At 39.5% G+C, this 12,006-nt stretch overlaps 1 protein-coding gene across 1 annotated transcript in view; it reads right to left on the reverse strand.

Annotated features, from left to right (window-relative positions):
• Positions 1 to 12,006, reverse strand: part of vav3 (vav guanine nucleotide exchange factor 3) — a 112,538-nt gene that overhangs the window by 48,422 nt on the left and 52,110 nt on the right. Inside the window, exons 5-11 of the mRNA XM_030079693.1 lie at positions 10,761 to 10,869; positions 9,518 to 9,616; positions 7,887 to 7,955; positions 7,459 to 7,562; positions 6,862 to 6,961; positions 5,769 to 5,864; positions 2,409 to 2,477 (exon numbers count right to left, since the gene is read on the reverse strand). Coding sequence (XP_029935553.1) covers positions 2,409 to 2,477; positions 5,769 to 5,864; positions 6,862 to 6,961; positions 7,459 to 7,562; positions 7,887 to 7,955; positions 9,518 to 9,616; positions 10,761 to 10,869 — 646 coding nt within the window. The remainder of the gene's footprint in view (positions 1 to 2,408; positions 2,478 to 5,768; positions 5,865 to 6,861; positions 6,962 to 7,458; positions 7,563 to 7,886; positions 7,956 to 9,517; positions 9,617 to 10,760; positions 10,870 to 12,006) is intronic.

The raw sequence follows: 12,006 nt of genomic DNA on the forward strand, positions 1-12,006 counted from the left end.
CTAAGCTGCAGCAGCCTGGGTTCGAATCCGGCCCAGACCCTTTGCTGCATGCCATCCCCTCTCTCTGCCCTGTCTTTCCTGTCTCTGTGCCTATCAAGTAAAGCAGAAATGCACAAAAAAATCATAATCTTTAAAAAAAAAAAAAAAGTCTGAGCATGAAACAACTTCTAGAAGCCTGCAGTCCCATAAACACTGAGAGACTGTACAATATCTTGTGTTCTTTTTCCAAAGCGTTTGCATTTCAATGTATCTCTTTGAGGATTTGGATGTGCAAATGGTTGTGGGTGTCTAATTTCAAGCCCACTTTTCTCCCGCTTTCCATTTCTAGCATCATCCTAAATAAAAAATTAAGGCTGCCCAAAGCTTGTGCAGTAAAAGACTTCAAAACATGCTGAGAATAAAACCAACATATAATTGTGCTGTAGGCATTTATTATACAGAACGAGCAGATTAAACACCTACACAAGATATTTTCTGTATATTAATGGCTTATAATAATACACGATATTGATGAATAATATGACATTTATTTTTATTCCGCACAATTAAACCGCATTTGCAAACATCATCAACAACACACAAAGTCACTTATCACAAACCCAAATGAGTTGATGTCTCACACATGAGGCGTGCCACACAGATTCTGCATGTGATATTATGTGATGCGTGACAGCTGGCTGAGCACACCAACATACTGCGGTGTGGTGTGTGTGGTGTGCAGGTTTCCGTGTGTGTATGTCAAACTACTTATTATGTCAAGTGCTGTGCTGTGGTGGTGCTGTGAGTTTTTAAGGTTGGTCGTTCACCACAAAGTCTTAAGTCATCCATGGGTCCCCAGTGGATAATTAGCTCCATGCCAATACTTTAACATACATTGTATTGAGTGATTGCAGGCTACTGTAATTATCGCAAAACTGAGAATATGACAACTTGTAGCACCTCTGAAGCTAAATACTAAGTAGAAATAATCATAAATGACATGCAGCCTAATGTACATAGAATAAAATACATATATATCTATATCTACATCTATCTATCTATCTATCTATCTATTTATCCATAGATAGATAGACAGATAGATATAGATATAGATATAAATCTATATATCTATTTATATAGATAGATAGGTAGATAGATAGATAGATGGATAGATAGATAGATAGATAGATAGATAGATAGATAGATAGATAGATAGATAGATAGATAGATAGATAGATATACAGATAGATAGATATACAGAGAGAGAGAGAGAGAGAGAGAGAGAGAGAGATGTACTTACTCTGGTGAGTGGACCATTCCAGTGATTTTGAATGTTTGGCCCATTCAGTACAGTTTCCCCACATTTTACATTGCAACAAACCATTTTGCAAATCATTCAGGGGTGCTTAAGATTCCATAACATATAATCAAACTCCCTTGAATTTCAATTTTGGATTGCTGACTGAAACACCCACCTTATAATATTCTGCTTCTGCAGCAAAGTTCATTCATAAACCACAGAATTCATATCTGGCTGTGTAAAGCGAATGTTTTCTTGGAGACTACTTTCCTACTACTACTATCATTTCACCCCGCCTGATTTCAGTGCTGCTGCTTTTAGGAGAACTAATGTGGACGACTTCATTACAGTGATGGAATACTGGTGTGAAGAAAGTCTGAAGTCTCTGAAAGTTCATTTTCATATCAAAGTGGAATGAATGGAAAACAATGGATCAATAAAAAGGAGGCAAAATGATATTGGATTTCTAAAATATGACCGAAAAGATCAGCAGAAACGTGAAGTTGATACATTCTGAAGATATTATGCTAAACATGGAAAATCACTGCTATGGTCCTTTAATGAGTGAATCCACACTGGCAGAAAAGTTGTGCTGCACTGCCCTCTAGGGGTTGAAATATTTCAGGCCTGTTGCACTTCTGGCCACACCCACTCAGTGATGTAGCTGTAGGTACTTGTTACTGATAGCTGCTAACAAAAAAAAAAAAAAAAATCCTGCCACATTCACTGAATGGGGCGGGGCCAGAAATGCAACACACCTGAATGTCCGAACCTCCAGAGGGCAGTGCAGCAGAGGGTTTCTTCTTTGTATGATTTAGTGTTGAGTTAAAGCTGGTAGCCTGCTATCGTTTAACATGGTGTGTTAGCATGGAGCAGTGCACTCAATGATCTACCAGGAACACATGAATGACTTTACTGTCTATGTTCCCATCAGTTAATAGCTAGGCTGAACTTTCTGGATATCTGTCAAAAATACCGCTTATTCCTGTAAGAAAATGAAGAATTGATGATTTTCTGAAACTAAAATGGATTATTTTTGAGATTAGTGGTATTTGGATGATGATAATCACCGCCTCAAGGTTGCCCTGCTTTTTATTTAACTCTATTTGCCCAGTCAAGTCTTACTCACCTTCATGGCATCCAGTGCCATCCGCAGATTGCTCTTGTCAGTGGCATCATGAGTGTGTTTAACCAGCTCCTGTTGGATGATAACACAACAAAAAGACAAATAAACATGACACATACCACCAGCTATTGTATGGCACCATCCTCTGCCTTCATTCACATGGTAAAAAATATCTGGCATGCCGTCGGCCTCTCTCTGTCTCTCTTGGTGTGTCTCTTTGTCAGAAGTTCAGATTTACTTTTGTTTCAAAAACAACTGAAGACAGCGGGATATGGCCGTTATTAGTACCAGGCGGTGGGAAAGGTGAAGTGGAATGAAAGCATCTGCCAGCGATAACAAAGACACATGTAAAAACAGATGAACATCAGTGTCCTGCCGCAAACTCAAAGCACAGCCACAACCCGCAGCTCCGAAAATGTAATTCTTCGGCTCTAGATATGAAATGAAAAGGGTTACCGTGAAAGAAGCCTGTCCTGCAATAAATCAGATTGTGTGAGTGTGCATGTGTGTGTGCGCGTGCGTGCCACATGTGCCTCTGTGTGTGTGTGTGTGTGTATCTGAAATTGCTTTCTCGTGCCTGGCTGCTGCGTAAACAAGACATCTAGACCTCAGCAGTGGAGGATAAGGAAAGATGCCATGCATGTCCTTCATACAGGCCCATATAAACAGCCTTTGCACATACACATATGCACACACACACTCACACACACACACACACACACAGTGAGCTGCTGAGGGAGATATATATGTCTGCTTGGCACTCCTCAAATCCCTGGTGTCAGTCAAGCTCAACCTGGGCATTATTATCACTAGCTAGACGACAGAGTCCTTTTTTATCAAGCCCGGCTCCCACCTCCCCACATCCACACAGAGATAGAGAGGAAGGGAGTGGTCAGACAGATAGCTGGGACTACACATGATGGACTTATTGAGGGAATCATGTTATGGTGGCTTCAGGAGGAAAGAGAAATGATGATGGGAGGCAGCAAAAAAGAAGGAGGGAGAGAGAGCGAGAGAGAGAGAGGAGAGGGCAAGAAAGAGGCGCCAAGACAGAGAGGGAGAGAGATGAAGTGACAAGACATTAGTTTGGACAGATTCCAGCTGTCACCTTGTGGGAAATGATTCACAGTAAACTCAGTGGCCACTTTTATTAGGTGCAGCTAGCTGGGAGCAGGTAGGACACCTTCTGTGGCTCTGAAACTGCCTGAATTCAACAAGGTGCCAGAAATGTTCCACAGGGATCTCGCTCAATGTTGACTTGACAGGCCTTGCTCGGCTGCTGTACTTTTTTTTTTTTTCCAGCAGCACACTCGTGTTGTGTCAGTGTCTACTTCATGCTGCCTGGAATTGGATTTAAGACCAATTTAAAAAGAAAAAAAGTTGTCAGTTCTGAGTGAACACAGCTAACAAAAGTTGTGTATATGGATTGGATTCACAAAAGAACATCATAAAATTAATAATTGTGCAGCATGTTGTAGTTTTGTTGCTAGTAAACTACATAGGAAGCATATTGTACTGCTTCTTACACAAAGAATTTTTTCTATACACACACACACACACATACATATATATCTGCAGATATATATGTATATATATGTATATTACTAATTCGTTGTTTATTAGTTACAGTTATACAGTTAATATTCCTCCTGGCTACACTATTCTGATGTTTCATATGGAAAAAAACAACATTTAATATTTACTAAATTATCTACTGTGGTAATATATTACTACATATTGAAAAATACATCAGAAATTGCAGCTTGTCATATACTAAAAAATATTTTGATGTGTGTTGTTCCACACTGACTGAAAGTGAGAGGAATTTTGTGCCTTTATTGTAATATATTTTGGGACAATATATGTGTATATGTGTATATATGTAATATATGTATACGTGATACATGTTTGTATTGTAATACTGTATACTTAAAAATGTCTGTGCTGGTGTCCAATGGAAATATATTTACAATATATTAACATGTATTTATTCAGAATCCTGCGATGGCATGGCAAAGTCAGTCCTCTTATAGCTAGATTGAAGACATATTTATACTCTTTAGGGAGCTGCAGGTCTCCTTACCACATTTACAGTTTACCCCTGACTAAAGAGAGAGAGCAGCTCCTGCCTCTCAACTGCGGTTCAGTCTTCTCAGTCTGTTGTGGTGACACTTGACCGGCCCCCCCACCCTGCGACAGAACGGTCCAGTGGAGCGAGGTGGAGATGCTCCCACAGAAATAATTCACATCTCTCTCGCTCTCTCTCTCTCTCTCTCTCTCTCTCTCTGTCGGTCTTGTTCTGTCTGCAGCTCGCTCTTCCCTGGCTCAGTTACTCCTGTTTCTCTCCCCTGGTCCTTGATCGCCTTGATCAGATGACATTTATGTGCAGGTCACTTCAAAACTGCACAGCACCCATTAAGACATCAGCCACTAACACAGACAAGAGGAGCCTCAGAGCCTGAAGGGCAACAGGAGAAGAAGATGAAACATGGACAACAGTGCCTCTTGTGGATATAATGAGTAGTGCACCATGGGCCCTATTGCTCATAGTGTGTGTTCAGTTTGATTGACAATGGTGGTGCCTTTGATGAATCAAAAACGCCCGGGTGGAGCTGGATCATTTACTGTCAGTCAAGTAACCAAGGCGATGAAGGCGCTTAACTTTTAATTTTGTCCTACTTTGATCATGTACATGATTGTGACTGACATTAAATACAGCTGGATCATAACTCAGGATATATATTTCAGTGCTAAAACAGCTGGTGTTTGTGTGTGGACACAGAAGTAGATAAACCTGCATACTGTAAAACTTCCACTACACAGCTGGTTATGTAATACATTGTTATGATTTTTATTTTAACTCATATACATAATCACTACCGCAACATTAAAGAGGAACACCAGTCATTTCAAATTTTGTTAATCATCTTCAAAAATGAATCAAACTAAACACGAAAGACATGCACTAAAATCCCTAGTTTGCCATGTCATTATGGTTTAAAGCTATTGGTTTCCATTAGCATGAAATTAGCCATATAAGTAAATGTACTGGCAAACCACAGAGCCAGAGAGAGCAAGCTGCTGGGTCAAACTGATACTGGAGTGAGAGTGACAGTGGAACAAGCGGAAGAGCTTTTCTGATTCATATGAGCTGCGATTCTTATCGCCTGTAATCAGTAACAGAATGAATTTCGACAGATAATATGCAGCCAACATGAAGAAAATATGATAGTGAGAACATAACAAGAATAATACCACAGTTTTATACCACGCAGTGTACTCTTTATAAATGTCAAGGCAGGGATGATCAAGTCATCATGTTACTGATGAATAAGATGCAGAAGGCAAGTAGGAGTACTGTACCTGCAGGAGGAGGGGGTACTTCAAGACTCGCTGCATAGGAACCACTAGCAGATCCCTCAGTGTAAACTTGCCATAATTGGCTCTCTTAGAGCATTCCTGTAAAAACCAGCCGGAATCAACATCTTGTAAAATAACAATTCTTGTCCTATAATAATCTTGTTACATAATATCTGATATAATACCCCTGATAGCACACACATCGACCTGACATCAAACTGAAGAATATATTGTGTTTATGTGTTTATGTTGCTTGTAAATTGTCAGGCCGATGTCTTCCCTATGTTGTCCCAGTGTAGTCTTGAGATTGTTTAAAGACGGGCCTCCAAGGTAAAACTCTAGATGGATTGTCTACATCAGACCAACATACACAAAATTAGTTTTTCGAAATTCAGCTGATTGTGATCTTAAAGCTCCAGGCTACATCAGGACAACTCATGTGTGCTATCTAGGATAATGTAACTATGTAACTCTCAAGTACAAAACACAGCTTGTTTTTAGTTTGATCACTGTGGATTTATGAGCGTTAAGAATGTTAAACATAAAACTGACCAAAAACTGGAGTTATGAGGAATTTACTTGACAGCAACAGTATAAAACATCCAAAAGATCTAATCTTACAGCGCAATGGATTGTTAGTTATATCACATCTGAGCTGAAATTGTAAATATTGTGTGTAAATCCCATGAGCAGGCTACCCCAGCAGATCCCAGTGTGGGACGCGGGGACCACCAGAGGACTTTGAGGGAATTCCAGACGGTGCACAGAAAAATAAGACGTAAGAAGAAGTCAGCATGAATCATACTGAACAACAAAAAAACTTATCAGTTTCTTAAATCTTATTAAATGGTGTCTGTGATCTAAAGTGACCATCTGGGGAGTCCTTGATATGAAAGTTTGTGGACCCCTGCGCTAACCTATTAGTGTTTTATAGAGAGCTGTAGTTCATGCTGTCAGCTGTGGTGCCTGCAATGCCTCAGGTACACACTTGAGGGCATTCTTTGACCATTGTAAGACATCGAGAAATGACCACTGATCCTGCAAAAAAGACAAGAAAATAATCATTTACTGTGACAAAGAAAATGAAAAATATTACCTCTAGCTTCATGCGTACATCCTCCCTCTCTTTGCAGATGTTATCCAGAGCAGCAATAGCAGATTCTACATGGCTACAGTATTTCCCATAGATCAACAACCTGGAACAAACGAGACACATGAAGGAGCAGCAAGAGGACACAAGGACAGAGAGGACTTTTGCAGGCTTGACAATGTCAGAGCAAGATTTTTAAAACTACCTGCAGACCGATCTCAAATCCAATATAAAGAATTGGGAAGGACCTATTTCTCACTGAGCATAGCTAATGAAAGTTGTGAAAGCGGGAAGTTTAGGTCTAAGAAACAGGATATCACAAACTGAATTGCTTAAGGGACCCAATGCCCAAGCAGAAAAGACTCATTGTACCACTAACCCTGTTCTGTATCAGTCTATGAATGCACAAGCAGGGAAAAGAAACTTGTCACTGCATGGTGAAAAAATAAGTCCTTCGCTACCTGAATTTAAGGCATTATAACATTTTCTAAGGGCTGAAGCTTAGGCTATTTTCACACTTCCAGACTTCTGAAGGACCCTGACTTTTACAGGCACCCTGAAAGAGACAGAAGAAGGAAAGTACAAGAATTAGTAAATGGGTACCTTTCTTTGAAGGTGATGAAGATCTGGTAAAGGTTCTGGGCACTTTTGTGTTGGACTGAGTCTTGGATTTCAAGCAGGAGACCTTTGTGAACTTTCACAAGATCCTGAAAGGCAACACATAGACACTTTACTGCAGCTCTGCACGGATATGGTCTTGTTATCGAAACCAAACTAAAACTTTTAAGTGCACAATGCAATAGGGGTTAGATTAGTGGTTCTCAACCTTTTTAGCTTGTGACTCTCTTCAAATAAAGTTAAACCAAGCATAAACTTGGACACCAAATGATGATCTTTATGTTCTTGTGTAGATTCAAGCACAGGTTTTAATCTGTGAAAATAACCCTGCTTGTTTAAAAGTTTTCTTGCCATAAAGAATGAGAACCGCTGGGTTGCATTCTTGTACTACTTGGCCAAAGCCTATGGCTTACCGGTATATTCACAAACACCTTCTCCATCTCCGCCGTGGATAAAAACATGGTGAGGGGCATCATAAAGTGCTGCAGCAGAGAGAGAATGCAAGAAAATGAAGCTCGTCCCTCCAGAATAGGAGTGGGAAAGTCATTTTGCGAGTGGCTATTATATTATGGGGCCAAGTTGCAAACGGCTGCCATCAGCAAAAACAAGAGGCCTGTCTGGGTCACGACAATAATCTCATTTTCAGAGTTTGCAATATAATGATTTCCTCTCAGAAAACCTCCCGCCGCACAGTCACCTCTACATCTCAAAGGACCGGGCAAGCACAAACTAAATTCCACCATCTACTTCATATCGAAAGTCATCTACTGAGATACTCTGCTGGGAAATCAGGCGAGCTTTTTCCAGATATGAACGTACACAAGAGAGAGAAGACAAGTAGCTGTGATCAGGTGCTATGAGTTGTGGGACCGCCCATAGTCCGTAAAAGTGCGTGGTAGGTGGAAAACATCTGTTACAAAAGAGCTGCTTTCATAGTTTTAGTCTTTAAGAACACCTTATTCTCAACAGCGTTGGCTTTGTTACTCAGAAACAGTAAGATATTACTCATCAGTCATTATTTATTTCAAAATTAAAAGTATTTCTTTAGTAAGTTGTCTCTGGGAGCAGTGCTTTGTTAGACTAATTATTATTTTTTCCATTACATCCCCCAAAACTGGTGAGTGCTCCCTTCTAAAATCTGGATCAGTCAGATCTCCCTGGTGTGGATGATCAGGAAACCAAATTTGTTGCCAAGTGCTTCTCTTGTTTGTTTACTGGGTAAAATCAAAGTACTTGGAATACTTCCATCCACAGACAATCTACTTTACTTCTACTCTGGTAGCAATGGAGTGCGAAAGTCGACCAAATTAATTTCCCTTCTGGGATAATAAAGTTTAACTTAACTTAACTTAACTTAACTTAACTTAACTCAACTTCTACTCTGATCTAGTCTCATTCGGTTTGTGCCTGAATCAACCGAGTCAATGATTGCTACCTCACAGCTGGGGAGAGAGGTGAGATTATAGATAACGGTTACCAGTGTTATTGAGTAAACGCTAACCCAAATCTCTGTGGTCTGACCTCTGATTGTGTAAAGTTGGGTGCCTGGTCTTTGGTGGCAGGTGATGTCACCACCTGTTGTATCCTGTGGGTGGTGACATCACCCACCACCAAGGACCAGGCACAGGAAACACAGTAATCAACCTTGGTTGCAGGTTTTTTATGTGCTGAAAGTGTTATATCGGGACCAGTTTTTCTGCACAATGGAAGTGAATGGAGAGATAGATATACAGAATTGTGGATTAGTAGCCCCAAGGAACTAATGATGATATTTCAATGTGGACTCATGTTAAATATACAACCCAACTCTCTACCAAAGTTCAAAGGGCAAATTAAAGGGAAAATGAAGGTTAAAGGGGTTGAATGTTATTATGTCTGCAGAACAGCTCACAGAAGTCTGCATTCTTTACATTATTCTTTACTTAAGAGGTAAAGCTAAACACTAAAAAAAACAACATCATATGCTTTAATTGCACCATGACATGGTGTTAACATCAAATCCTATTGTGAAGTCCGAGACAAAGCAACCCCATCAGTCAGTCACCTTCTCTATTGACTCCAGGGTCTCAGTGTACTTCTCCTCTGTCTGCTTGATCTCTGTTAGACAGCAGCTCCTGATGTCAGTCTCTGCCTTCTGGAACACCTACACACACACACACACACACACACACACACACACACACACACACACACGCACGCGCACACACAAAGACACTGTAAGTCAGTGCTGTGGGCTGACAAACTGCTGACTGTTAAGCCAGATGTGGCCAGTGTGATCTTTTGAGCAAGGTCAGAAACACATGCAGAAAGAATAAAGTGGGGGAAAAAAGAGAGAAACAAAAAGTAACAACAGGCTACTAAAGTTCTCAAACAGGTTGACATGGTTCTTATCACCGGCTCCATTCACTAATGAATTATGTGCCTATTCCACACTTTTCTCAGTTGAGTGTAAATGATCCTTATTTGAATCAACCCTAGTTTTGCATAGTGCGCCTGTAATTAAAAATACATCATGATTCTCTGAAAAAGAAACCTGTAAGCCTGTGAGAAAAAAACAAATATTGATAACTTTTCATTTCATTTTAAACTTTTTAAGGTCTTCATATCAGACTTTTTTCCTGGTTGCACACAGAACCTTTCAGACCAATGTTCTTTAAAGGACCAGTTCATTCTCATTTCTTAAAAGAAACATAAAGCTGGAACTAAAAATAGCTCTTCATAACGGAACTATTGGAGAATCAATTCTGATTCTATGAAGAACCTTTTAGACCATGGTTCTTCAAAGGACAGTTTATTTACAGAAACACTTCTTCATATGGTTCTTTAAAGAAGTTTCTCCAAAGAGCCACCAGGAAAGTTCTTCAGATAGTTCTGTAATAGTTCCTTAAACCCTAAACCTTTTTGAAAATAGTTCTTGGTGGAGCCACTTGGTTAAATGCAGAACCCTGTTCAGTGTTTTTCTTTCTTTTCTTTTTTCTTTTTTTAAATGAAGAACAGTCTACTGTGGTCGCAATGGATGACCTTGCTTTTCTGAATTCCAAGGTTAAAACATAATGGTTGGTTGGAGACTACTGAGAAGTTTTGGGGTATTAATTGGCCTCAGGAGCTGAGAATTAACCAAATAATTCTAGTTATATACGGGGCTATGGGGTACATTTCCCAAATCTGTGCACAACACAAAGATGCATTGTAAAGCAAAGCCATATAAAATAGTCCATATTCAACGAGGTGTTGACAGCATGGGGGTTGGGGAAGAGCTGAGTGAAGTTCAGAGGAGCTGAACTGACCGGCGGAGGGACGGCTTCTGTCTTCATCAGATCCTCATAGATCTCTCCACCGTCTTCATCGTCATACACACAGTCATACAGGTCCTCCTCATCCTCCACCCCGTTCTCACTGCAACACAAACGAGCCAATATCAGTATAGAGTGCCATTGAGACTTCCCAATGTCACACAAAAAAAGATGAGATTTTCCACTGAACTCCATATCCATTGTATAAAGTAGACCATAAGCTGTTAGAAATGCATATTGGTCAAGCTCCTGCACCTTTTATAAATTGACTGCAAGCATAGAAAGTACAAGCGAATTGCAAAATGTGTCCACCCTGTCATGGGACAATTTCTAAATAGAGTAAATATGTTCTAATCATATATTGATTACAAAATGTACATTTTCAGAAAGGTATTTGGTCCCTCGTTCAGGAATATATTTTAGTTTCTGGAAAACATCTCTCAAAAATACAGAAATTATGGAAAAATATGTTTGTATATGTAAAATCTGTGAAAGTTGTACTTTCTTTTCTGAATAAACTCTATAAATAAAGGTATCTGGTCAAACTTTGAAATAATACTGTTTGGCCCTAATCTCTTCAGAGCAAAATCACACAAAAGGTTTTGATAACTTGTGAAAATAATAATTTATTCACGTAAAACATGAACACGACGGGGTGGACAATGACATGACGGGGTGGACCTTGGCATGACAGGGTGGACAATAGTGAAGTGCCTCATATATATTTAAAGGAAACAATGTTATGGTTTTTGTCAACAAATGTTTTTTGTCAAAACATGACTTTTTTCACCTACTGTATTTTGAATTGTGCACAGGTAGGCTACATTTGGAAATGACACTCAACGACAGCAAAAATAAATAAATAAAACCTTCAACTAGACAAAAAAACAAGATTAATATAAACAAAACAAAAACATGTTGGTCCCTAAATGTAGGCCTACCACAAAAAGTATAAACATAGGTATCCTTTCAAATGGTTTCTTTCTCTGCATATGTTTTGTTCTCCACTTGACTTCTGAAACACTGAAAAACTTATAAAACTGTTATAAAACTAGACTTGATGACGGGGTGGACAATGACAGGGTGGACGTTTCTGGCTGAAGTTTGCATTTAATGAGCACATGTTGGGCCATTAGCTAGCAACATGTATCAGTTAGGAAGGTGACTGTGTATACTTTAACAAACATATTTTGAAATTCTGAAAAGCATTTATATAGATTCATATTTTGCAATGACAGGG

Source organism: Myripristis murdjan, chromosome 20, assembly GCF_902150065.1.
Source record: "Myripristis murdjan chromosome 20, fMyrMur1.1, whole genome shotgun sequence".
Taxonomy (NCBI): Eukaryota; Metazoa; Chordata; class Actinopteri; order Holocentriformes; family Holocentridae; genus Myripristis; species Myripristis murdjan.